The sequence below is a fragment of the Limanda limanda genome, chromosome 15 (assembly GCF_963576545.1).
Source record: "Limanda limanda chromosome 15, fLimLim1.1, whole genome shotgun sequence".
NCBI lineage: Eukaryota > Metazoa > Chordata > Actinopteri > Pleuronectiformes > Pleuronectidae > Limanda > Limanda limanda.
In genome coordinates, this window is record NC_083650.1 from 24,667,979 (window position 1) to 24,695,641 (window position 27,663).

The 27,663-nt window shown below is 44.5% G+C and overlaps 1 protein-coding gene across 1 annotated transcript; it reads left to right on the forward strand.

The window, feature by feature from the left end:
- The first annotated feature begins 1,425 nt into the window (after window positions 1-1,425).
- LOC133020319 (calcineurin subunit B type 1) lies at window positions 1,426-26,403 on the forward strand. Its single transcript, XM_061086834.1, has 6 exons — window positions 1,426-1,697; window positions 12,217-12,256; window positions 21,539-21,715; window positions 23,162-23,221; window positions 24,586-24,770; window positions 26,039-26,403. The coding sequence occupies exons 1-6, from the start codon at window positions 1,695-1,697 to the stop codon at window positions 26,084-26,086; spliced, it is 513 nt and encodes a 170-aa protein (XP_060942817.1). The 5' UTR covers window positions 1,426-1,694; the 3' UTR covers window positions 26,087-26,403.
- Window positions 26,404-27,663: the final 1,260 nt, after the last annotated feature.

Consider the following 27,663-nt stretch of genomic DNA (forward strand, 5'->3'; position numbering starts at 1 on the left):
TGTGGTGGAGGTACCACTTAGATTTAAATCAACCATTGTTTTGATTTAAAGTCCCTTTTAAATGATTCTAGATGCTGTGTTGGATCAGGCTGCCATCAAGTCATTATTTAAAGAGTCTAAAGCAGTGACAAGATAACACAGTCGCACAATTCATAACTAAACAAAATAACTTTGCTCAATTGTGCCTTGGACTAACCCAAATTCTCAATTTTAAAATTTTCATAGTCTTTTGGAATAACTCTGTGTGTGTGTGTGTGTGTTATTTTGTGTGCAGTACAATGCAGTATTGGAAATTAGATTTGTGTACTCAGCTGAAGTTGTGCTCCTACGTACAGGATGTTGGTTTCTCTACCTCTCCCAAAGAACTTAGCCAATGAATACTTGTGTGTGTTAAATTGAAATATTGACATATCTGCAAGAACAATCGATTTCTCGTGGTGACTATTCATATTTAAAAATGAAAATAGTATTTTTGTGCAGTGAACCATTTGAAATGTTTTCATAGATATAAATCTTGTGTGTATTTTGGTATGAATGACATATTTTTGTGAAATGTTGAATTTGACCTATGCAAGAAACCAAATTGTGCAATATAGTTGTTTATAAAATCTACATTCTGACCTTTTGTGAAAGTGTGATTTGTTTATAAATAATAATAAAATGGAAAATGTTTTTGTGTGGCAGATGTGATATACTATACTACTTGAACTAGAATTCCACTATCTTTCACATCTTTATACGGTAGAGACAGTTGTGACCTGCAGGTCTCCCAGCATCCACTAGTTATCATGTTCAAAACAGAAAGTTATTCTTTATTCATCTTAAAAAATAACTAGAAAATTATGACTGGAATAAAAACTAGTATATACAGTGTAAAACACAGAAAACAAATCTACAGTGTGAGATTAGTGAATGGATTATAAATGATCCATTGTGTGGCACAGACAAAATTAATATTTGCGTTAAAGTTTCAGACCATAATGGTTGTGTGTAGTTCTACTGGGACCAGAGCTGCTTGTACAGTCTTACTGGTGCAGAAAGGAACAATACCTTCAGACACAGTGTGATTCCCTTACCCTTACCTTAACCATAACTATCACAACTAAATGCCTTAACCTGATTCTAACCCTAAAACCAAGTCTTCCCCTCAAACAGCCCATTGAATTTGTGAGGACCAGTCAAAATGTCCTCACAAGGATGGTATGATCCCAAAACTGGCCTCATAACTATAGATAGAAATATACAAACACACACTGTGGGTGCAGTACCGTCCTACCGCCGGCAGGTGGCGCACCCGCACAGCCCGGTCGAACGTGCAGCTCTATTAATAAACGAGGAGTAGCGGGGAGTACCCGGATGTACAGTACTGCTGCACCTCCCCCCTCCTCGCTGGCTGTCTCCTCCCCTCCGCCGCCGCCCGCTCGTCAAAGCGAGCCTCCTCCGCCGCCCCGTGTCCCCGCCCCTGCAGAGGAAGCCTCCGTGAAGCGCCGCAGCCGGAGAACCAGGACCTGACGCTGGGTGGTGAAGCCAGGCCGAGACCCCACAGACCCGCAGAGACCCGCAGCAGAGACCCGCAGCAGAGCACCGACAGACCCGCAGAACCGACAGCACCGACAGCCTCCTCCGGTTCTCCTCCGGTTCTCCTCCGACCTCCTCTCTCCGCCGCGCCTGGATTTCATCATCCGACCTGCAAGATGGTAAGCAGCCCCCCCCCCCCCACCGCCTGGTAAACACAGGCCCGGGCCGACCCAGGCCACGGACCCGGGCTACGGACCCGGGCTAACGGCCGGACCGGACCCGGGCCACACGTCCCTAACCCGGGCCTTGTTGACAGCTGCCTGTTCCCGCGGTTAGCTTCGAGCTAACACTCGACAGCGCGCAGCTCCGCGGGGGGAGGGAGGCTCTTCCCCCGCGCGGCCGCTCCCGGCTCCGTGTCGTCCTCCCCCCGGAGGATCCCCGCAGCCCGTGGCCCACTTCCCCCCCCCCCCAGCAGCTCGTCGCTAGCATCTTCATTAGCGACGAGTGTTCGGTGCAAATTAGCGTGAGACGGACACACACACACGTTTGAACGAGGCCCGAAGAGACACACAAAAACACACGTAACGTTCAGGCTCCGGAAATCAACGCGGAATCGAACGCACGGTTCCTCGTTGTGGTGCAGACCGTTTGACCAGCGGCTCGGTTCAGCTCAGACTGGTTCGTGTTCCCGGTGGTTCGTGCAGGAAGCGGCTTCCTCCAGCACGCAAACAGGGAGCGGCCACGACGCGAACCGAACCGACAAAACACCGACAGCGATAAATATCACGATACACGTCACGATATCGTTTCTTTTGATGTAAAGATGGATTTTTGGCTCTTGGCTGAAGGTTTGGTTTGAAGACTCTTCCCCTGACAAACACCCGATAAACAGTTAAACATTGTATGAATCTGACGTAGAACGTTAATGTGTTATAAACCTTTCACGACGCTTCATATCGATTCACTGTTGTATTGCTACTGATGACAGTGTGTTGCCTAGCAACCCTCGGACATCCTGGACTGGATCCATATTCACCTGAGGGTCAGAGCTGTCAGTTTCCATTTGCAGGGGCGTAACTGGGGATTGTAGGTTCCGTTAGCCCCCTCCCCACCTCGGCCCCCCCACTCGCTGCCACCTCTCCGAACGTACAATTTATTTCAAATGCACAATAAATCGCACACTCCTCCGCACATCAATTTTCCAATCAATTATTGATGTCCTCATTTGCACAGATTTGGCAACGGCAGCCATTTTCTCATTAGCACTAGCATGCTACACTTCTGTTTATAATCGTCAAAAAGAGCCAAAAGACACATTTTATTCCTTGTGCCAGTTTATTTTACGTTTTGCTTTAACGTCTTGAGGACACTTTATGTGATTGGGGTTTTTATAGATTCTCCTTACTCATATAAAAATTGCTAATAAATCAGCTAGGCAAGTGGATATTAGCTAATTGCAGTTTCTTTGGTGTTTGTGGCGTCCTATAGGCAACAAGGGATGTCCCAAGATGTATTTGAGGACATTTAGGAACCTATCCCTGTTCGATTGCTTGTCCACCAGGATATAGTGACAATATGCAGTCACAATTCTTTGTAAATACACCTCTCTCATAATTTTAATCTCTTTTAAGACCAATATTGGCATTGAAAAGCATAATCTGAACAGAAGTCATGAATTGGGCCTTGATTTGATATCGGTGTCTAAAGGAATGTGTACTTAACATCACCGGGGGACAATTCAAAGACACGCGAGTAAATCCTCAAACTTGGAAAAGACCCCGGGTTTGGTGACTGCTACACAACTATCAGAAGCTCATGTATTATGATTTTAGGTCGTAGTTCCTGGATCTATTCTGCATATTTCTATAAACGCATAAACCCACAGCATCTATCCATGACATCGCCTTGAATGAGAGAGAAACAGTGTCCTTTTGACTTATTGATGATGACCTGGGGGGGCGTCGGCCCGGTGCCAGCGGGTAGAACCTCGGGGTAGAACCTCGGGGTAGAACCTCGGGGCTCGTCCTCCAGCCGCTGCCGACCCGTGGCCTGTGAAACCGCACGGCGCTCTGCTGCAGGCGGAGCGTGGGGGCGGGGATCCTCCGCTGCTTAAGCATGGAGTAGTGGAATGATCTGATGCTAAGGAGACCATATGCTGCCGAGCAATCAAGCGCCACCCACATGAGGATGGAGCCGTGGCGAATGTAAAAGAGATAAAAGCCCCGGTGAACCAACCAGCAGCAGAAGTGATGATCAGCACCCTGTGATCCACGCTGCTCTTCCAACCAGCCCACTCAATCTGGATTTATGCTCCTCACTCTCTCTGCTGCAGTCCTCAGCTCGAACTGGAGCCAGCAGGCACTGGTTTAGTCAGTAAACGTCTATTTGTCCGGTACGTCCGCCTCTGGGTCCCGTGATCGGAAAAGATTAAAGTAATTAGTGGTTGGAACTGGAGATATGATTCATGTAAGAGTGTCAAACAGGTCGAGTACATGCAATCATGACAGGTGAAAGGATTTCTTGGCCTTGATATTGATGCAGGACGTGAAGAGATTCATTGAGCTGGTTTGAGATGTTTCTGTTTACATCAAAACGTACTGCCCCCCCCCCACCTGTTGGTGAGAGCAAAATTATATTAGAAATATAGTTAAATAGCCAAATTAACCGTCTTTCTATTTCTGCCTCATCAGCATTCAAGGCATCAAATGTGCCCTGACTGTGGCTTAAGCCCAATTCTGGCTTTTGTGTCAAAGCTATAATGTATAAACACGTGTACCCTAGAAACTGTCAGGCTACTGCGTAGGGTACACGTCCACACCTAGGCCAGGGCGTAGGGTTCACGTCCACGCCTAGGCCACGGCGTAGGGTTCACGTCCACGCTTAGGCTACAGCATAGGGTTCTGTGTAGGGTTCACGTCCACACCTAGGCCACGGCGTAGGGTTCACGTCCACGCCTAGGACACGACGTGGGGTTCTGCGAAGGGCACACGTCCATGCCTAGGCTACAGCGTAGGGTTCTGCGTAGGGTACACGTCCACACCTAGGCCACGGCGTAGGGTTCTGTGTAGGGTCACGTCCACGCCTAGGCCACTCCGTAGGGTTCTGTGTAGGGTACACGTCCACACCTAGGCCACTGCGTAGGGTTCTGTGTAGGGTACACGTCCACACCTAGGCCACGGCGTAGGGTTCTGTGTAGGGTCACGTCCACGCCTAGGCCACTGCGTAGGGTTCTGTGTAGGGTACACGTCCACACCTAGGCCACGGCGTAGGGTTCTGTGTAGGGTTCACGTCCACACCTAGGCCACGGCGTAGGGTTCTGTGTAGGGTTCACGTCCACACCTAGGCCACGGCGTAGGGTTCTGTGTAGGGTTCACGTCCACACCTAGGCCACGGCGTAGGGTTCTGTGTAGGGTTCACGTCCACACCTAGGCCACGGCGTAGGGTTCTGTGTAGGGTTCACGTCCACACCTAGGCCACGGCGTAGGGTTCTGTGTAGGGTTCACGTCCACACCTAGGCCACGGCGTAGGGTTCACGTCCACGCCTAGGACACGGCGTGGGGTTCTGCGAAGGGCACACGTCCATGCCTAGGCTACAGCGTAGGGTTCTGCGTAGGGTCACGTCCACGCCTAGACCACGGCGTAGGGTTCTGCGTAGGGTCCACGCCTAGGCTACAGCGTAGCTTCAACGCAGGAGCATGAATTGGGCTTCAGCAGGTGGAGCAGGATCCCCGGCTCCTCCAGCCCACATGTCAAACTGTCCTTGAGCAAGATCTGTTAGTTATGGTTAAACTCTAAAATATAAATATTTGATAAGAAACATATAAATATTATCAGCTGATATATTGGAACTTCCTAATATTGAAGCACATTTTGCTCACTGTCAATGGCAGCAATGGAATTTACGATGTAGTGTTTCATTCTCTGTTAACCCTTGAAACACTCCACCTGCAGGGATCCATTTTATTTGAATATGAGCATCATTGGCTGATGCAGTTTAAATGAGAGATTGTCACTTCCACTTTCATGAAGTAACAGGTAGATTCACACATTTCCAGAAAGTAAAAGTAATGATTAACAACAGCAGCGAACACGTCCTCCTCTTGTTGTTGACAGGTGTGATGCTGTGGCAACACTTCCACAGAAAGTTTGGCCTCCTCTGTGAATCCTGGTAGCAGCACTGTTGCTGTGCTGGTGTGTGTGTGTGTGTGTGTGTGTAGAAATATTGTTGCGTAGTAAATGTCGATTCATGCTCGTCTTGTGTTTTGCAAAGTGAATGAGAGTACATTCAAAAATCTGAAGGTTTTAACCATTCTTTGACATCCGGAGCACTTTGAATACCGTAAACTAAGTGCTTTCGGTGATAGTTGACTCATTTAATTCATGAACTTCACAATAATTCAGAAATGTGTCATTTGCAGCCTTAAAACGTGACCTTCACTAGACAGTCATGGTTCTGTCTCTGCCGGGATCTCCTCTTGTCACGGCCTTAGTCAGTGTGTCACCAGCATGAATCTCTAACCTGGGGAACAATCCAGAATTGAGCTGTTTCCTAAAGATGAGAATGGAGTGTTCTTCTCATCAGTTGGTAAAACACAGTGAGTCTGTATCACCACTGGGTTAATGCACGAGAAGATGTGAGCATCGTTAGAACACATGGCTTTATGAGGCCTTTTAAAACCCTTGGTAGATAAGACTGGGATAGAAATGGCTGAAAGGATTAGCCCTGCCAGATTTCCTTCAGGCAGCAGAGACTTTAGTAATTATTTTCATATTTGCACTTCACTCCTAAATCTTGTACAAATCCTTTACATACACACAGAAATACTCGAATACACACATATACACAAGCATCTAGGCATGAACACCTCATTGGGCGATATAAAAAAAAAACAGGAACCAGAGAAAGATAACACTTTGTAGAAAGAGAGTAACTGAATTACGAAAGAGACGATGACTGTAACCTTGTAGCGGCTCATTTTAATTCTCGCTCGCATCCTCCACGGCTTCTCCTCTGTGTAATCAAGTAGAAGCTTGTTAGCGATATTGCACAGTCAGATGGTCGTCGGCCCGGGTTCTGCCTGCTGAAAAATGGAGCTCTATTTAAAGATCCGTCTGAAAGCTCGGCGCTCGGATCAGTCCTCTGCTGCGACTCTGGAGAGATGAGCGTGTTCATCACGGCGCTCGGCTGCGTGGCGTGGCGCCCGTAGACACGTGTGGAGGAGGGGAGTCATGTGATCCCTGAACCGCAAAGAAACCAGCGAGAAAACACCACTCAAATCGATTCCACCTCAACAATAATGTCAGTAACATACATTGTTGAATACACAAATGTGGATGTGTGTAAAATGGCACGTTGTTGTAATTGATTTTGTTCGTGCAGACACACAAACCAGAGGTCCTTGCTCTTAACACAACCTTGTAGTTTATGGTGAACAGTTATTTTGGCTCCTCGCACGTTTTAAGAGGCTGTTAAAATGACATCACTTTGCATATTTATGTCCAACTCTCTCTCCGGTACTAAAAGTACACAATTTATAACAACATAAAAAAAAAGAAATCGTGAAAATATTCATTATTTTTCCCCTTTTAACCTCTGATTATAACAGTTTTCACTACATTCTGATGCTGGCCCTGAAGTCGTTGTCTCAGCAGTTCTGAACGTGCTGCCGGAGACTTCCTGTAGTTTTATAGTAGGTTCTGGTTTATTGACTTGTGATCACACAGTCCTCCCGCTGTGGTTTGCTTTGGAATGGCCAAGTGAAACACGGCTCCATCATCCAGGCGGTTTTCCAATCTCGCTCTCTACTGAACGTGTCAATATATACGAGAGGCAACGCCACCGCCTCCTGACTCCCTCAGTCGTGTCTGCTCAGCAGATTTTTACTCGTTGCTATTGGTTCAGGGGAAATAAAGTATTATAGTGCACATAAATATGCTTCACACAAGAAGAACAGATTCTTAAATGCAGGATGAGATCATCAAGGTTTGGCATGTGGAGCCGTTTTTTGTGATGTTAACAGATGGGAGTGGTGCATTCTTTCCCTCTGATTTTACAATTATTCAGAAAAATAATTATTTCATAATGATAATAATTATCTTAGAATTTATGCAAGACATCAGGTAACTCCACTGTGTTGTAGATGGCACTGATTGCACTCAGAGGACACAGCTGTGTTTAAATATCTATATTATTGGAATATGTTCAGTCATGCAGTTTGTTTCTCACTGTAACTACAGTTAGAAATGTCAAGTTGTCAATTTCCTGTCCACTTTACAGAAAGTGTTACTGTAACACTTTCTTATACAAAGTTTGCTTGATACATTTTGTACAGAGCAGTCTGAGTAGTTTTCTGATGTCACTGCTGTGCACTTAACTAAAGCACTCAACCCCCAAACTGCAGATCAGGCAGACTCGACTTGTTTATTAATTTATTCAGTTTAAAATTACAGGGACAACGCACATTAATAAACATTTCTATAAATTAGCCAGTTTAGTCATCTTGGCTAATTTTCAGCTGTAGCCAGGTGTGATCGTGACTCTGTGAGAGAAGAGAAGGACGTTTCAGAAAAAGAACTCGTGGTCAGAAAACCTGCCATCAATAGATACATATTTAAGATGATGCGAAGTTTCAGGCTTTACAGATTCTATAATGGGTTCCACCAGATGTTCAAACTCAACCGATGTGCAGGCTTGTTATTAAAGTGTCGTTCTGGAGTTGGACTGCCAGGTAGCTGGGATGCAGTTGTGGATGTTGAGGAAAAGAAGTGGTTTCTCTCCTGGTTTCATTCCCAGCTGGTTATCTGGTCGGCAATAGTTTGCAGTGCGTCATTCTAACTGGCCTAAAGTGGGATGTAAACAGTGACCAGTATGAAGGAGCCACACTCCCACAGAGAATGAAATGTCTTGCAGCCTGTCAACAATGTCTGCATTATTTACTTAGCACTGTGACATCTCCACACCGACATTTGTTGATATAGATCATGTTAAGTTCTGCTGATGGACCCACTTGTTGACAGGGAAGATGGAAGCTGCTGTGAGGGGTTGACTCACTGAGCGAGCGTCCAGTGAAACGTGCAGAACGTACTGTCCTCATCTGCCCTGGTGAGGAGAAGCAGTATCAGCGGTGAATTGATGGCAGCACAGTTTGAAATCCCCTGTATGAAAGGGAAACTGTGGAGAAAGTCCCGACCCAGTTCTCCAGAGATCCCCTGCAGGACATGACTCTAGTAATCTAGTTTGAGTAGCAGAACAAACAGAGAATTAACTAAAATCTATAAAGTCCTAGTGAGGGATGCCACTCTGCTGCACCATGATAACCAGTCTGCAGCCACACGTACACTGGGCTCTTCCTTCCTTCGTGCTGTGACTGGCTGCTGCTGCACGTCTATAATTAGTTTGGTTTTGGGGGTCGGCCATCGTGTTCCTGCTGAACCAGTGACAATGCCACACTCTTCATTATGCAAAATGTGTTTTGTGTGCTGAGGCCCGATTGAATCTGAATGAAACCTGAATTATTGATGAACCAACACAAGTCTTTTTTCTCTCCTGCTCTTTCTCTTTCTGCCTCTGTTCCTCTCCGATATGCTTCTTCACTTCATGAATTTCGTTTTCCATGTCTGTGTTTTTATAGCCACCCCACCCGGTACGCTCCATTAGGATCTCTGTAAAGGTGCAGCTCAACCAGAGTTGCGTAAAGTGGTTTATTATCAAGATAAAACAGGAACCCACGTTCTCAGCAGCAGTGACCTAAGGCCTTAGTGAGTAAACCTGTAATCCTCAACTCAAAGTCTGCTTTGCTGTAAGGCTCTTTATCTCCAGGGACCCTCCAGCTCGCACTCGAGGGACAGATGTCTGTGATGGAGTGGAGAGGAAGCCCACCCTTCACTCGTGTACCCACCATTTTGTTTAACTAATTATAAATTGACCCTCTGAAGGCTAAGATTCATTTATCATATTTCACAGTTCCAGCAAGTCGGCACAATTAACAAATGTGTTAAAAATGCTTTGCCAAAGTTGGTTGAACTTTTTTAAATTGTTCATCCACTCATGGTTGTGCATTGAATGAATCTTTCTTTTATTCAGTTATCTTTGGCTGTAGATGTTGTAGCACTATTGTTTCCTGCAGAAGAAACTGCTGCTTTCATGTAAAGAACTCCTAGTTTCCTTTTGTCCAATTCTAGACGTCTGACATATTTTTATGACTGCTGAGCCAAGGTGCTGCCTGGAAATGTGTCAGGACATGTTTCTGCATCTCCTGTTCCTGACCAACAGAAGATAAATCAAAGTCTTGAACCACAGTGTGGTGCTCGGAGGTTCACTTCCTGTGCAGTGCCACAAGCAGGTCCTTGAAACTGTGTAATGAATGATATACTTGTGTTATAAGTCTTCCTGGAGCCTAGAAGGACTTAAAGTAAAAGTTTTAGTTTTTATAGTCCAGACCAAACTATATGTGTGACCAACATTAAGTCTTTATATAGCAGAAGGCTGATTTCAGACCCTGTCCTTGAACATGAGGACACCGGTTCATGGGCCTTGAATCCATGACTGAACCTGCTGCTCTCACAGAAATGATTTTTTAACCCATTGGGATCAATTAAGTATCACACAGTCACTATTACCCACTGGGCCCCAGGGGCAACGGGACCCCCAGCTCCAGTAATGGTGGAGTCATGTGCTACGCATTCAGATCCACAGGAATTCAATCTCCCATGCGGCCGGAGCCCAGCCTCTGTGGAGTCGCCCCACGGAGGAACAGCACGTATGTGTCGGCCTCAGATCACAGCTCATAGTGGCCGACGACTCCCTGCTCCCCCCCCCCCCCCCCCCCCCCCGATAGGGTGTCAAATGCTAAGTCGCCTTTCCTGGCTAATCCTGAGTCACCTCTTTCTCCTCGCTGCTCTTAAAATACCACAACTTCACCGAGGTAAGTCTGCTGTTGTCCAGCAGCGCTAAGCCAGGACGTGACATAACGGGCCCTGGGCTCTCTCTAGTCGGTTCAGTGTGTATGGATTTATCTGTGTGTCACTGTGAGCAAGAGATGAAGAGCAGCACTTACTACTAAACTGTGGCAGAGCAACGGGTGTGATCACTGCTCTGTTTCTATAGAGTGGGGAAAGTTGTGTTTGTTGCCTTCATGCTCACAAACACACACACGTCACTAAGCTCTGGTCACCTTCCTTTTGTTTTTTAATACAATTTACAAAGGATTGGAGGAGGAAAATAAGTTTAAACTGCAGCAGGACTTCAGTTCTGTTCACTAAGGTTTACTAAGCTCCAATGTAAATAGTAAAAATAGCATAAACTACATTAAGGCCCTTTTTAGATAGTGTATCACTGCTCTGTTATCTATAGAGTGGGGAAAGTTGTGTTTGTTGCCTTCATGCTCACAAACACACACACGTCACTAAGCTCTGTTCACCTTCTTTTTGTTTTCATGCAATTTACAAAAGGATTGTGAGAGGAAAATAAGTTTAAACTGCAGCAGGACTTCAGTTCTGTTCACTAAGGTTTACTAAGCTCCAATTTAAATAGTAAAAATAGTATAAAAACTACATTAAGGCCCTTTTTAGATAGTGTAGCACTGCTCTGGAACCCATTCTTTTCAATGGACATTTTCATGCTGCTCCTTTATTTGAGATTTGTCTGTTAGTGGACCAACAAACCCACAGTCAAATTCCTCTGGTGTTGTCTTTAAAGCCCCATGTGCATCATTTTTTAACTCCAGCAGTAGCTTCATCATAAAGAAATATGCCATTTGTCCACATTTAAAATTCAGTCTAAAAGGGTTTTAAATCCACGTTTCCCTGCTGAGCAGCTGCAGTCAGTGCTCGGTGAATCCTGGACCCGGGATGTCTCCACACACGGTTGCCAGGGAGCGGCTCAGTTTGGCGCTCCTCCTCCGTGGAGCTGCAGGACGAGTCAGGTCGATCGCTCGCTGCCGTCCATCTCCTCTCGCTCTCTGAGCTGTAGGATCCACATTCCATCACCCACCTCCTTACTGGCTGCCATGGGAGCCCTCAGCCTCACCTTGCCAGCTGCCAGTGGACACTGCAGTGTTGGATGGGTTGGGATGCTGCTGAACACGAGCCAATCCCCCCCCCCACACACACACACACACACACACACCATGCAGTATCTATGATTCATGATTGAAGAGCGTTTACGTTACGCTGGAAGATTTGATGCCGTGCAACATGCATGACTTGAAAGAGGCTGCGCATGTGAATCTGAATCTGGCTCAAGGAGGTTTTTACATTGACATGTTCACATAAATGGTTTTAAGTGGCTTGTATTCCTCAGTGTTTATAATCTGCAGTTGATTCTTCATCCACACGGATTTCACCTCAACCTCCAGTAAATACTGCAGCTACTGAAATATATGAAGACGACAAGTTAGAATCCTTTAGACCAATGGATCTAAATCTGGAAAAATCCAGAACGTAGCTTTGTATTACAGTAATAATAGTAATTCCACAACTGTGCAGAATAGTAAAAACTGAATTAATTGTAAACTCATCATGTGGAGTGAATGTTTCTTTGTGCTGCAGTACTCAAACACTTGCATGTAGACCATCAGAGGTTTCCAGTAAAATGCAGTTGTAGTTGATGGTTTCCATTTTACTCACCAGCATCCTAAGTTCCTAACAGTCTCTGATGAACTGATGTCGTCTAACTCTTCTGTTTCTCTCTTTCCTCAGGGAAATGAAGCCAGTTACCCCCTGGAGATGTGCTCGCATTGTGAGTATTTCAAACGTTTGCTGTTATAGATGAGCAGGACTCGATTGTGTTCCAGGAATCACAGGCTTCAATGGTTTTTATCTGGCACATATTTATCAGTTGCAAGGTTTCTCACACGCTCATGATAAACGTGACATTTGTGGTGTGAAGTTGTGCCACTGCTCTTTCTAATGTTAATGTTTTACATCATCAGTTGTGTTTTATTTTTGTGAAGTTGCAAATCAGGATTCCCCTAAGTATTGTTCCTTGTTGAGTATTTAATTTAGTTGATGATTCAGTTATCTATGAACATTTTATCAAATTAACTTCTTGATAATCTAGTATTGTATAACTAGAGCCCCGGCCGATATGGAGAAAGACATGTAATTGAGCCTTTGTATTTTACAACTTTGCCCTAGATGTTATTATAGATAACTTTAAATAAAAAAGACCGAAATATAATTAATTTAACGTCAAATTTAAAGATAAATTCTGATATTTTCTGCACTTTTTATTCTGTCAAATACAAAATGCTGATACTGAAATATCGGCCTGTCATGAAATAAAATGACATACACACGTTTGTAAGTAATATAAACCCCCAATAGTGAATTGGTTGCTAATTGAATTTACCTTTTTTTTTGCATTTTATTGTTTACATTTTGTATGAAGTAGAAACTACAAACTCAAAGTTGAAACTCATGTTTACAAGATGTCTGCCCAGTAGAAATGTTTGAGCCCCTGAGCTCTCAGGAGGAAGAGGAGGAGGAGGAGGAACTGAGGATATGACTCACATTTCTTCTTTTGTCCACCTCCTTCATCTTCCTCACCTTTTGTATAATGCAGCATCAGATTGTCTCTGAATACCAGATTTCTCATTCTGGTGGAAGTGGCCCGGTTTCAGTGGGACGTTGTTACAGAACCAGGTTAAACTGGTTCTGCTGTGTGTGTTTAATGAGCACTGGGGCTGAGGCAGGTCCCACTGTGGTGAGGCTGAACATCAGGGACCAAGTCAGTGTTCAGGTCGACCTCATCGTTCTCAGAACCAGATCCACACGTGAAGCATTTAACACAAAGTCGGCTGCTGAGGGTTATTGGTGCAGAGTTTTAAAAGGTTGCTGGGACATTTGCGTTCACACCTGAAGCTCCTGTGGAGAAAGTGTGAGGTTCATTGCACGTCTGAGAGCAGCTTTAGATTGTGTTACTGTTAACATCGAGAAGGAGGGGGGATGGGGGGGTGGCAGAGCCTTGGCCTGTGTGGCATTCGTCCCCCATGCTGGTGACACTGGTGAGGGGATCCATGACCCCCCACTGAACCCAGGAGGGACCTCTGCTTTCAAACTGAGAGATTTACAGCTTTGTCTCTTCTTCTTCTCCCTGTTCTCCACTGTTTGTTCTCTCTCTCACTGTTCTCTGTCCAACTTTCTTTTAATATTTAAACGTTCAATACAGTTTATGCAGAAAAAATACTTAAGCATACAAATAAAAGCCAAACGGACACATTTAAATGAGTAAAAAACAATATTTAAAAATATTAAGGCATCAGATCACTAGATAAACTGGATAGAAAGGTTTGCTCCACTTGTGTCTCTCCTTCTCTCTGTCCCCCTCTTCTCGCTCTTTGGCTTCTCCCTCCGTCTCTCACACCCTCCGATGACAGAGCAGCTGTTCCGCTCATCAACTGCTCGGACAGGCAGTGATTGGCTGTGAAGGAAGTTAGCCTCTGGCCTGCTGGTGGTAGATTCAGCCTCAACCTTAGAGTCATGAAGGAGAGAGAGAGAGAGTGTGAACAAAGACCAACACGCACTCGCTCGCCTGGAGCTGCTGCTTGTAACTCAGTGTTTCAGTTTCCGTGAAATCGACCTGAAGAGTTTGTCTCTTAAGAATCACGTCAACATGTCAGACTCTGAAATCAGGTCGTTACTCTATTTTGGAGGATGAACTTTTGAAAGGCCTGAATCCTTTTGCCAGTGCTGCTGGCTGAAGCAGGGTGAGATGAGAGAGAAAGTGTGTTGGTTTACTGCGTGCACCCACTCTGCTCTGCAACTCTTCACACACACACGCACACACACTCACACACTCCTGACCACATCACACTCTCGCCTGTAACCATGGCAGGCCTGTCTGCAGCCTCCTGAAATAAAACCGAGGGCGGCTTGCTGGAGTTCCTTGTTGCTAGGGGTTTCCCTGAGGTGGGCGCCAGGGCCTCTGGTGGTGGGGGGGGGGGGCAGTGGTGGGCTGAGTTTGGGGGTTTTCTAATGACAGCACCGCTATAAATACACACCACCACCACCAGCGCGCTGCCCTGCTTCGCCCTCGGCCGGGTCCGTGCAGGCGAGAGCCGTTCAGTATCAGAGCAGCAATCAGCCTAATGCAGCGAGTGCTGGACTTCTCCTCTGGATGAGATGAGACGGAGGAGGGATTGTGTGTTTGTGTTGTTGTGTGTGTGTGTCCCCTTTTTTTAACTCACAGAAACTACCTAATTTACAGATCTTCGAGTTGAAGAGTCTGTTTTGTTCGTACATGAAAAGGCAGATTAGATAAACCAACTCCTAGATTATATCTATTTTTAAGATTTATACTAGTGGAAAACAGCAGTTAGAGATTAGATCCCCACTCGATGTTGGGGGGGGGGCTGTCCACTTGATTATCTACAATACATGTGCCTGTGATTGGGGAACACACAACAGAAAGCCCATTGAGTGCAGGTTGAGCTTGGTGAGTTTTCTCTACGGCTCAGACAAATGCTCTGAAACATCTCCCTAAAACCTCCTGTTTCTAAAGCCCAGTAAATGTATTTCTGTTTCATCCTCAGTAATATAAATCGCTGGGTTTATTATTTTTTTCTATTTCCCTGCAGCACACTGTTGTCCTCTGATATGTTCCCTTGAGAACACTACACCCTTCTCCCTCAGTGAAACCCATTATGCTAATTGGTTCAGTGTCATGTGTCAAACTCGTGTAAATACCGAGCTGTGCATGTAACCTTCTCATGTTTACCCCTCACTCCTTATCTTGTGTGTTTGGGGAGCTATATACAGCCGAGCCGGGGCTGTTATTATCAGGAACATGCAGCAGGTCTTTATACCGTACATCCCCCCCCCACCCGCCCGGCCCGGCCCCGCCCCCTGGGCTTGTCTCAGCTCAGGTTAGCTTTGTAAATCGAGTCACATGTCGCCGCTAATGTGGAGCATTCGGTGGCTGAGCATACTTAAGAGGACAAATTCATTAATGACTTTTTGGGAACATTGTGTTTTTTTTTTTATAATTAATGGAAATGGGGGGGTAATAAAAATCCTGCTGCACTCACCAGATTTCCAGCTCACACATCTGTGCAGCTGTTTCCTGGTGAGTTGGAGCTTCAGGAGTTTTTAACTGTGCAGAATATCACAGGAGCAGAATGTGGACATTGTTTTACCAGCTCCCTTATTAATATGTGAGAATACAGCAGTAAAATGTCTGAAATTTAACCTGCAAGCAAGTGGGCGTGTTCATAAAATAACGTCTGAGCCGGAGAATCTCCTGTTGCATTCTGCATTTGTCAGAGAGAAAACCTCTGGAAATCGACTGAGTACAATTTTCCAGATGTTTTTCGGAGTGCGTGCCTGAGACAGTGCAGTCAGAGATTCTCCCCTAAAAGGAAGATATTGACATATCATTCACTAGTTAGTATTCCTTGATATTAATATTGATATTCAGCCAGTTGGTTCAAGTAGAACCTGAATATTCTCATTCTTTCATCACCTGTGACATACGGAACCTGCTTTTCCAGTTGGATTGTAATAGATTATGTGAAAACCTCACAGTTTAGGTTCATAATGAAAACAGCAGAAATATAACAGGAGACCATGTAAGACAGATCTGTGGAGAATAGACCAGCAGGAGGTCGTTTGGCAAACGGCTGCAGTATTTTTTATTTTAATTGATGCGTGTGTGTGTCTGTGTGTGTGTGTGTTAGTGTGTAACAGACTCTTGAATTCATCCAAAGGCGGATCTACATATGCATGTGTTTCCATGCATGTTTTCACCTCGTTAACAACTGTTTAAATGCACCTCCTCCTTTTGTTCCCGTGTGTGTCTCTGCGTGCGTGTGTGTCTGTGTGTGTGTCTCTGTGCGTGTGTGTGTGGGCTACTTTGGGGGCTAACGGCTTCCAGTTGCCTAGTAACACAGTTGAGGGTGCATACAGCGTTTATGGAAGTGTGTGTATTGTGATCTGCAATGGAGTATATGAGATTATCATAATCATCTCACAGTTACAGTGGGTCTCCCTCAGAGCTGCTCATTAGCATAGCAGTGTGAGGAGCCTCTCTTTCACATGTTGGAATAATTCTCCTTCTCATGCAGACTGATGTAAAATGCTATATTAATATTATTGCCATTGTCCTATATTATTGTTTCCTCCCTTGTACATGTAAGAAAACGGTTTTATATTATATCTCACTATATAAAATACATCAATAGTATATAAAAAAATTATTTTTAATCATTGTGTGCTAACCCACTGTACCACCTTGCAGCTCTACTGTACCTTCATTCATATTCCATTGATATCGGACGTGTACATTAGAGGATCAGTTTTTCTCGTGGCACCTGTCACTGCTGGCGAAGGCTCAAACATTGTTCTACGTATTTTTACCTGTTAAAAGGGTTTTTAGTAGTTTGTCCTGACTGTTGCTGAGGGTTAAGGACAGAGGATGTCTCACCATGGTGTTAAAGACCTATGAGACAAACTGTGATTTGTGAATATGGGCTATACAAATAAAATTTGATTGATTGAAACATACAGGCTGAAGCTGGGCAGTGAGGTTCTTGGCTCCAGTCCCTCCCTCAAGAGGATAAGCAGTGTGTATATAATGGATAGATGGATGGTGGTCAAATCAATGAAACGTATTAGTTAATGGTGGGGGGGGGGTTTCCTGCAGCTCTGACACAGTTCTCGTCTCTACCTCTCGGCCATAAATATTAGCAAAATCTTGGATAAGTCAGTTGATTCAGATGCTTTAGTAAAACTCCTGTATACCCACTAGGGGCGGGAATTGGCAAAAATGTGACGATTCAATATTATTGCGATATTTGGGCCACGTTTCAATAGTATTGCGATTCTGCGATATATTGTGGTACTGCAAGTATTGCGATTCGATTCTGCGATATATTGCGATTCATGTCCCCCATATTATTCAAAGGCATTACAAAAAATTAAGAAAATAAGACTGCTCACCTCACTTCAAATGTCACATTTAATTCTGTGAACAACATTGTCTTCTACACATTAACTGAAGTGTAAAAACTTTGTCCTTGAACATTCAGGACACAGGACCTTTGTAATTATTTTCTGAATAGGAGACCTCTCACATGAACACTGAGCTCCCAGCACATAACTTACAATTATTTAAATACAATACAGTGACATCAAGCAGACATAATAGAGTAACATAAACCTGAGAATAATCATATAAATAAGAGTAACCTAGAGCTTCAATCAAATTGAGAAAAATAAACAAATGTGTACTACTAGAGTCCAGTCCAGTTGGCTGCAAGGTCATGACCCAAAATGTTAAATTCATTTGGGAATATTGGCATTTTTGTTCAGAAAAAGGAGTTGGTCAACATGCTCAGATGTTAAAGTGCTCCTCTGGGCCGTTACATATATAATTGTAAATAAAGTATTACATTTTTTTTTTTAATATTGCAATACTTTGTGCTACAGTATCGATATAATCGCGGGCGTAAAATATCGCGATACTGAACAGAATCCATTTTTTCCACCACCACTGATTCCCACCATCCGTTTTCTCTTGCTCCTCTGGTCACCACCTCCGTGTGACGCTGGCAGATGTGAGCTGTTGGTTCTCGTCTCGCTCTGTGAGGAAGCTTCTCCTTGTTTGCATGAATGATGCATGCAGCTCCTCTCTCTCAGCTCTGGTGCTCGGGCTTCAGATGTTCCCCGCTCCTGGGCTACTGCACCACAGACAGTTCCGTGTCCCGGTGACCCAACAAGAGGAACTTAAACTGTGACAGGGAGCCGGCTTGAAAGATTCATGTGAACATCTTCTGTTTGAGAGGGCTCCACTTTAAGAGTTGTGCGAGTTGAACCCTACGAAGTTAAGGACACTGGTTTTCTCCTCTTCTCACGAGGCACAATTCAAATGGCAACTTGTATGTTCTTGCACAGGATTCCTAATGAAGTCATTGGCAAACACAGAAGGGAGGGCGGTTGCTCCTCCATTGATTTGCACCCACGTGCAGGATGTGTGGGGGGGGGGGGGGTGTGATATCTGCAGGAAGTGAGTCAGGAACAAACCGAGCCCTAAATCCACATTATATTCATTCCTCCACATACACACCGACTGCTTGTAGCCGGTAAACCTTGATTCTAAAGAAAGTGGCTTTGATTTCAGGCAATAAACTCAGCTGCTGATTATCTGTTGCACCGATGCCCCCCCCCCGCCCCCCCCCGCACAGGCCGTGAGAGATGTAGTGAGCCGAGCTGGTGTCGTCGGCTGTGAGCAGGAAACAGGAGGCTGCTGATAAGGAAGTGTTCTGTGTCACAGGACAGACGTGAGCTGGGCTCTGAGAACTCACACCTAGTGGACACAGAAACCCTGGGACATATCAGATTGTGTGTGTGTGTGTGTGTTTGAATTGGGAAAATAAAAACAAAGCACTGACCCTCCCCCCCGGCAAAAATAAATATATGTATATGTGCAAAAATCATGGAAATGAGATGCAGTACAACACATGTATTGTATTCCTCTGGGTTTTGTTTCTTTCTCACAGGTTGATTTAACTAAAGCCACAGCAGCTTTTGCATCATTGACTCTGTTCAGCAGGTGTTTGCACAGAACACAGACAAACACACACAGACACACACAGACACACACAAGACACACTACAGAGGCTGAAAGTTATAATGAAGACAAATAAGAGTATTAACCAACAAGAAATGTGTTTGAGTTGTAGAAGTTTGCTGCAGTTAAACAAAAAACATCTTGATTTTCCTTTTTAGTTCTTCTGATGTACTCCTATTGTGTAATTATACTGAGGCTGCATTTAACATCATTTTAAATTATTAATTATTTCATTATTCAGTTTTAACATGTGAGAAAACAAGCAGAAACTTCCTGAGGTCATTTTCACAGAAAACTTAAAAAATCTGCAAATATTCTTGTTTTGGACGCAGGAATTTTGCTATTTAGCTTTAAAAAAAATATATTTTGCTGTTTACTAACATGAATTACTCAGTTTATTGTCAAATTTTTTGCTTTATTGCACCATATAACAATTGTTGCCTGTTTTTGTCGGACTATATTTTGTCTTCTTGAGTATTTGACAGTTGTTCTGCATGTTAGAGTTCCTGTCTGAGCCCGAGAGAAAACTAACCGAGCCTCAGATATGAAGTTCTGCTTCTTGTGTCTGAACCCGACCCAACCAGATGTTTCCCGTTTACAGACACAAGCAGTGTAAAGTATCACATAGATCTATTCTTACAGTGTAATATTGTTCAAGTTGTGCTCCTCAGTTGTAATCAACACAGGAGTCACTGCTGCTGTGATTGTAATTGTTCCAACTTTCTCTTTCTCTGTATCTCACTCATTCCTCCCCTTACTCCTCCACTTCACTGTGGTTAGTCATGTAGCTGATGGAGCTGAAAACCCAAAACACAGCCCACACCGGTCTCTCCCTCCCTCCAACTCTCTGCATCACATAATAAGTGAGAGGATGTAGTAGATCTAGATTATAACTGTAAATTAATTCCTAATACACTTACTGAACTTACTGTTATGTATCTGAGCCGCTGCCATGGCCACAGGCGTTTTGTTTCTGGGTCGTCTGAACGGACTTTCCTCCCAATATGCCTCGAGAGCCTCGGGTGATTTGGCTTCAACTTGGACTCAAAGATGAAGTGAATAGATCTTTGAGGCTGACACTCAAAGCCACTGTGACCTGATTTCTGTTCCACTCTCGTGAAGGTGATATCTCAGTTGCCTGGAGAGAGTTTCCTCACATCTGGCATAAACCTCCACAGGACTCAACAGGCTGATTAGAACGTCGAGGTCAAATCCTCAAGGACACTGACTGCACAAGACACATTTTCTGTCCATAAGTCAGGAATCAATCCACCAAACTCAACACAATTTCACAGTATGACTAATAGGCATGAAGGGATTTTTATCTAAATGGTCAAAGGTGAACTTCACATCATAATGTTGCAAAGAAAACTCGTTTCCTGCCGTTAATTAAAACCATAACTCATGAAGAGAAGGGAACTCTGTGACTGTAACTCCTGGATTCCTCCAGTTCACCAGGTTCAATGTAAAGTAAATCTGATGTAATATTTTCCTTGAAGCATATCTGAGCAGGGCCGTCCCTGTGGAGGTCAATAAAGCTAATGTCACCTGTAATAAACTGAATTGTCGGCCTCATAAATTCCCCGGTTGTCGGTGCTTCCCTCTGGGAGCGAGGTTAGATTAATAGTTAGCAGGTGTCGTCTCGGCTCCCAGATTAAAGCGGCTGGTGGTTTTGTGGTTGGCCGTCGGGGTCACGTGAGTGTGTGTGTGTGTGAATGAGCTTATACAGTAATTAACAACTGGCTTTGTTATTGCTTCTGGATTACGGCCGTTGCTCAGTCTGCTGGCGACGGAGCTGAGGCTGATGGCCGGGCAACGAAAGATCCAGGTTCCTTCTGATAGAAAAGCACGAGTAGACAACCGGGGCTGTAAGTCTGGAATAATCCTCCCTGTGTACTCGTCTAATTCCTCCACCTCCGCTCCTCTGCTCATTTCACAGCCTCTCTTCTATTCCAGATTCACCACAGTGTTGTCAGAGCAGGAGCAGAGGTGGCTGCATGTAATACTCTGAGTCAATAGCTTCTATTCCATGCGTCTCTTTGTGGAAGAACAGAATGTGCTGTGGTCACTGTGGCTCTGCACCTCGGAGCGGCGAGCTCAGGCCGGAAGTGGCGTCCTTGACCTAGTTGCGAGCGGTGGCCACTAAAGTTTATGAGTACAGTTCATGCAGGTGTGAGGAGGGATATTTATGATTTGCATAAATATTTGCTTGCATAGTGGATGTGATTCTGCACCATGGCTCATTTCTCTCTGTCACTTTTAGCTCTACCTTTTTCCTCTGTGTCCTAATATCACTTCCCTGAGTTCATGGGGCCCTCAGGCTTCCTGATCCATCTCTTCACTGGTTCTCTTGGCTTTGTCTCGGTATTGGATCTGACAGAAGCTGAATATCTCCGAGGAAAATGTCAATATCTCATCTTCCATTTTTCTCTCTTTCTTCTTCTCTTTGTCCAGTCGATGCTGATGAGATTAAGAGGCTAGGGAAGAGGTTTAAGAAACTCGACCTAGATAACTCCGGCTCGCTCAGCGTGGAGGAGTTCATGTCGCTGCCGGAGCTGCAGCAGAACCCGCTGGTGCAGAGGGTCATCGACATCTTCGACACGGACGGGAACGGAGAGGTGGACTTTAAAGGTAAGTTATAAACTCTGCTGCTGTGAGGGAACCACTGCTACCAGACTTTATACTGGTCTCTGTTATTCTGTGAAAGACACCACAGCATCATCGTTCTGTTTCAATCATCATATCTTCAGATCTCAGAATGACTTCCTCTCTCACCCTTACTTTCAGAGCAGCCAGCTAACTAGCGTGGAGAGGTTTACTATTTGAGGTCTGGGTGGTGTTGGTATTTGGCATCAAGGCTCCATGTAACTCCTTGCAAGCGTACACCCGGCTCAGGACAGTACATCCCCGAAAAAGAACAGCTGCATCACATACAGAGCCCAGCATAGATATGAGCCCAAAATAATATAAGATAGACTTGTTACAGCTGCAGATGGAACATGTGACACACGGACATAATGTACACATTTCACTTCACAGATTATTATCATGTCGGGAAACGTACTTGATTAAATTACAGTGGCACAGGATGATCGCATGAGAACTGTATTTGTGCATTATGCATAGGGAGATATTTAAATATATGTATACATATATCGACTTTTTCAAGTATATAGGCAGGTATATATAAGTATCATATATATGGAATAATATAATTGTATTATAACCATAAGTGCATATCTGTATCTGTGGGAGAGCAGCTAAGGTGTTAAAATATTTCCTTGAACTCAACAGAACATAAAGTCTAGATATGTCATTACATCATTTCTTATCAATATGTATGTAAATCAGCCATGAAAGCTCCCATATGAATGTACAAGAACCAGTTCTATCCATATGATTCCTGCACATACTGGTGGCAGCATAAGGGTTAATGTAACACTGCATTAATGTGTCTGTGTTGTTTTCATATTCACTGCAGGGAGTCGTGTTCAGGAATCAGCTGAACCAGGTTCATTAGTATTCACTGTGATTTACTGTAATAAAGCTGATAATGGCAGAATTCACGTCGGTGCACAAACACACAGCTTCTGAGTGGTGACGGGGAGTTAATGACCTCAAACCCTGTTCAGATCAAAGTTTAGAAGAGCACGACTCCGAGTCTCAGAGATTCAACTGCAGTGCATGATGGGAAAATGATCAGAGGGAAAATGATCAATATGGAGGGCCTTTGCTCCCGGCAGCTGTCATCACCTCTCAGCCTTTCGTTAGAGGAGAAGAGCTCAAAATAGAATTCAGAAATAATCAATATATAAAACCAGGATTCCAGGTTTTGACAGTAAAAAAAAGAACGACTGGTTCCATCTATTTATTCAGGTGTGCTTGGGAATGTAATGGGTTCTTCCTTGGGTCAGATTTCATAGAAATCGGTGCAGTAGTTTGTGAGTAGAAAAACCGAATGGCAATGAAAACATAACCTCCATGGAGGAGGTAAATATCAAGAGGTTGACGTGTAATATTGAAGAGGAGGCTGCATATGAAGACATGTGATCTCTGACTCTTGTTCTCCTCCTCCAGAGTTCATCGAGGGAGTCTCACAGTTCAGCGTCAAGGGCGACAAGGAGCAGAAGCTTCGGTGTAAGTAACTCTTCTTCTCTAACGCTTCTTCTCTAACGCTTCTTCTCTAACGCTTCTTCTCTACCGCTTCTTCTCTACCGCTTCTTCTCTACCGCTTCTTCTCTAACGCTTCTCTATCGCTTCTTCTCTACCGCTTCTTCTCTAACTCTTCTCTAACTCTTCTTCTCTAACTCTTCTTCTCTAACGCTTCTTCTCTACCGATTCTTCTCTAACGCTGCTTCTCTAACTCTTCTTCTCTACCGCTTCTTCTCTACCGCTTCTTCTCTACCGCTTCTTCTCTAACGCTTCTTCTCTAACGCTTCTTCTCTAACGCTTCTTCTCTACCGCTTCTTCTCTACCGCTTCTTCTCTATCGCTTCTTCTCTACCGCTTCTTCTCTACCGCTTCTTCTCTAACTCTTCTTCTCTAACTCTTCTTCTCTAACGCTTCTTCTCTACCGCTTCTTCTCTATCGCTGCTTCTCTAACGCTTCTTCTCTATCGCTGCTTCTCTAACGCTTCTTCTCTACCGCTTCTTCTCTACCGCTTCTTCTCTACCGCTTCTTCTCTACCGCTTCTTCTCTTAACACTTCTTCTCTTAACGCTTCTTCTCTTAACGCTTCTTCTCTAACGCTTCTTCTCTAACGCTTCTTCTCTAACGCTTCTTCTCTAACGCTTCTTCTCTAACGCTTCTTCTCAAACGCTTCTTCTCTAACGCTTCTTCTCTCACGCTTCTTTTCTAACGCTTCCTCTCTATCGCTTCTTCTCTCACGCTGCTTCTCTAATGCTTCTCTAACGCTTCTTCTCTAGCCTGCACTGGCCTCACAGCATCTTCCAGAATTTCTCCTGAGGGGTTTCTAACTGAGAATAAAGCAGGAAAATGTCTGGAGAGCTCAGCGAGCGAGTGGGTGTGTTGATGAAGCTTCTATCATGTGATGGACGAGAAAGTGGAAGAATATTAATATCTCAGGATGAAAGAGAGGAGTCATACGTGTAGAAGATGAAGATGTCAACTAGGAAAGACCAGATTCCAGAGCTGTTAGGTCACTGAACCCCAAACGTATTTGCTGTTTAACTCCCACCTCTTCTTCATTGCAAACCCCCCCGGTGAAAATAACAGTAAATTACAAGCTGCTAATAGCTAGAAAAATGCAAAACAAATCCATCAGAATCAGATTCTCCTTTCAGCCATAGTAGTTAATATGAAAATGAGACCTGAACAGGGACAGGGACACAGTTACACAACAAGGTGAAGACACGTTCTGTCAAGTGTTGGTCACCAGACAAAGACAAGTTCCCTGAATGTGTGTGAAGCTCGGTGACTGATTGTGTTACTCTCTCTCTCCTGCCTCTGCTTCTGTCCCCCCCCTCTCATCCCACACCCACAGTCGCTTTTAGGATCTACGACATGGACAAGGACGGCTACATCTCCAACGGCGAGCTCTTCCAGGTGCTCAAGATGATGGTGGGCAACAACCTGAAGGACACGCAGCTCCAGCAGATCGTGGACAAGACCATCATCAACGCAGACAAGGACGGAGACGGCAGGATATCCTTCGAAGAGTTCTGTGCAGTGAGTGTTAGTATTTTCTACTGGGGGGGGTGGGGTTGACATTTCCGCTGATGCAGCCTGTTGTAGTGAAGGTAAATGTCAAAGGGGCAGAAAAAATCTGGAAACAGCTTTTTGCCCCGGCTCCAGTTTCAATCCTCTGTCAAGGATGTAAATATAGGAGCTGAGTTCCTGCTGCATATGACAAGGCACTAAATATACTGAGGTGGCACTTTGGATGAATTACGCTGCAGGAAAATTGAGCCATGCAACAATTAAAAGATAAAATGAACAGCTGACTTTATTATTTGACAGGATTTCCTCTAATCCGGGGATGATCCTGTGAGAGAAGAGAGACAGAAAAGAGTTCTCCTGTAAAATGAGAAATCAGGAGAAGCAGCCGAGTGCAGAGCAGTGAAGTGTTGATGAGTTTCTTTGAGAAGATGAGTTTTCAGCTGCAGCAGCAAACAGAAAGAGTTATAGTTATATCACAGCTGCACTGAGAAGCAGAAAGAAGGGAGTTCTGCCTCCTCTTTATTGAATCGGGCTCAATAACCAGAACCTTAATTACACAGAAACATTATTAAAAACATTATTTAGAAATCGCTCCAACCACCGAAAGGAGACGCTGATACAAACCTGCTGTCGGACCCGTAAATCAATGCTCTTGTCAACCGACAATTAAAATAGAAAGTCCGTGACCTTAAATCTAATTCAGGATCAAATATGGAGGCGACGTCTGTTTCAGCAGATTTATCATTTCAGAAAAACCTTCTCCTGACTTTGCTCTGAGACATTTAGTGAAATGAAAGACATGAGGCCCGATCTCTGGAGCCTTGAACTGAAAAAAAAAATAAAAAAGTCTCTCGTCCTTGTGAGGGTTGTGTATTTTCAGGACGGCGCAGGAGAATATCACATCCTGGTTTTATCAAAGCGACACTTCTGAAACCCGGGAGGAGTCAGCGTGACACGAATCACTCCAGGAGAAACTGGGAGTAAAAATAAGTGATGTAAAAATAGATGATTGTGGAAAGGTTGTCAGGAGTAAGAGGAGAGAACATCTCCACATCCAGTGCGTTTCAGAGAGAAAACTACACACATGTGTTTGTGCGTTTAACACAAACTTCACTGATTTAACACACAGTTGTAATTCAAGAGTGAATGTGACTTGTTGTTGTTGATTCAAGAAGATTTCACAAATACAGATTCTCCATCTTGTCCTCTAACATCAGTGGATTAACGGATGTATCTTCTCTTCTCTCTCTCCCTCTCTCTCTCTCTCGTTGTTCCAGGTGGTCGGGGGTCTCGATATACACAAAAAGATGGTGGTGGACGTGTGAGCGCCCCCCCCGCTCGCTGGATCCCGCCCCGCCCCCCCCCCCCTTCCTCCTCGACACTCGCTTTCTCCACCATCTCTGAAGATCTGCTCAAGACGTCCGGCAAAACGCTCACTATGTAACTCAATGGAAGTATTCTCTCTCTCTCTCCTTCTCACACTCTCTCTCTCTCTCACTCACTCTCTCTTTCCTTCTCTCTCTCTCTGTGAAGCCACTTTTTTCTTTCACAAACCACCGGCCTCCAGTCGCCTCTGAAGTCCTCGATGACCCGGTCGAACGCTTCAAGAGATTGAAGGACATCGATCCGTCTGTTGGATGAGGGGGGGGGAGAAAGAGAGGGGGGGGGGGCTCAGTGAGGAGGAGGAGGCTGGTTGGCTTGTTCATATTTCATCCTTCGTTCTTTTTTTTTTTCTTTTTTTTTTCTGGTTATTTTTTGATATTTATTTTTTGTTCTTGTCTTTTATAAAGAAGAAAAAACCACACAAGTATATCTCCGGTTGTGTGGCGAGAGGAAGTGTGTAGTCACGTGAACACTTGACTCACAGTACAACTAGACCGTAGGGTATGAAGTGCCAACCAGAACATATCCAGAAACCCAGTTATTACCCATCACCACCTCCACCTGTCATCTCGCCGCGACACTTCCAGCTGCACGAGTCGGTTCCAGACGCAGAACAACACTTCAGCTGCGTCTTCTTTTCTTTTTGTTTTCCTCAGTTTCAGCTTCACACTCGAGCCGTTAACGATTCCACCCGTTCAGCTTCCAGTCGCTCGTCGCAAAAAAAGCAATTGGTTTCTTTTTTTCTTTTCTTTTTGTAATAAGATTAGCTAGTTTTTATTTATACGTACGATTGTGTTTGTATTGTTGGAGACTCTCCTTCTGTTTCTCGTCATGATAATAGATTCAAATAAAAATGCCAAGACGATGTCTTTTCAAAACAATCTGTGGCTGCAGAGCGAAACCTGGTTTACTCTCGATGAAGTATTGTGCGTTTCTCCCGACGCTTCGTGGAAATCGGTAAAAATCTCAAGACCTGATTTTGGGGACAGCGGCTGGACGGACTCGGCTGAACTCTGAGAGGAATAGTTCAAGAGTGAGATTTTACATTGTTTGTGCAAGTATATAGGATTTTAAGAGACTTATCTGCAGGCAGCGTTTTTTAACCAGTATGTGTATATTAGGTGATCAATGTGCTCGTCATCTTTCACAGCGACAGGAGGAGGCAGCTCTGCCTCAGCTTAACGTGAGCCCCTCTGGAGTCCGACCTTTTCTTTCTCAGCAACGCGCAGGACGGCTCGGTTTCTCAAACGCAAAACACTTAAAATCTTAACTTGTTGGCATGATCAGTGTGCAATGGGATAGACTGTATATTGTAGTTAGGTTCTTTTTCTTTTTCTTTTTTGAACGTGTACATTTCAGAAGTTGGCTTCTTCTCCCACCTTTTTTAGTTTCTGTCACAATCACCTCATTTCTCCCCCTTCCACCCACTTCTACAAACAGGGAGAAAGACAAAATTTTAACCAAAATGTTAATTTCTAAGGGAAAAATGCTTCCTCCTATGAATGGCGTTGGGATGGCT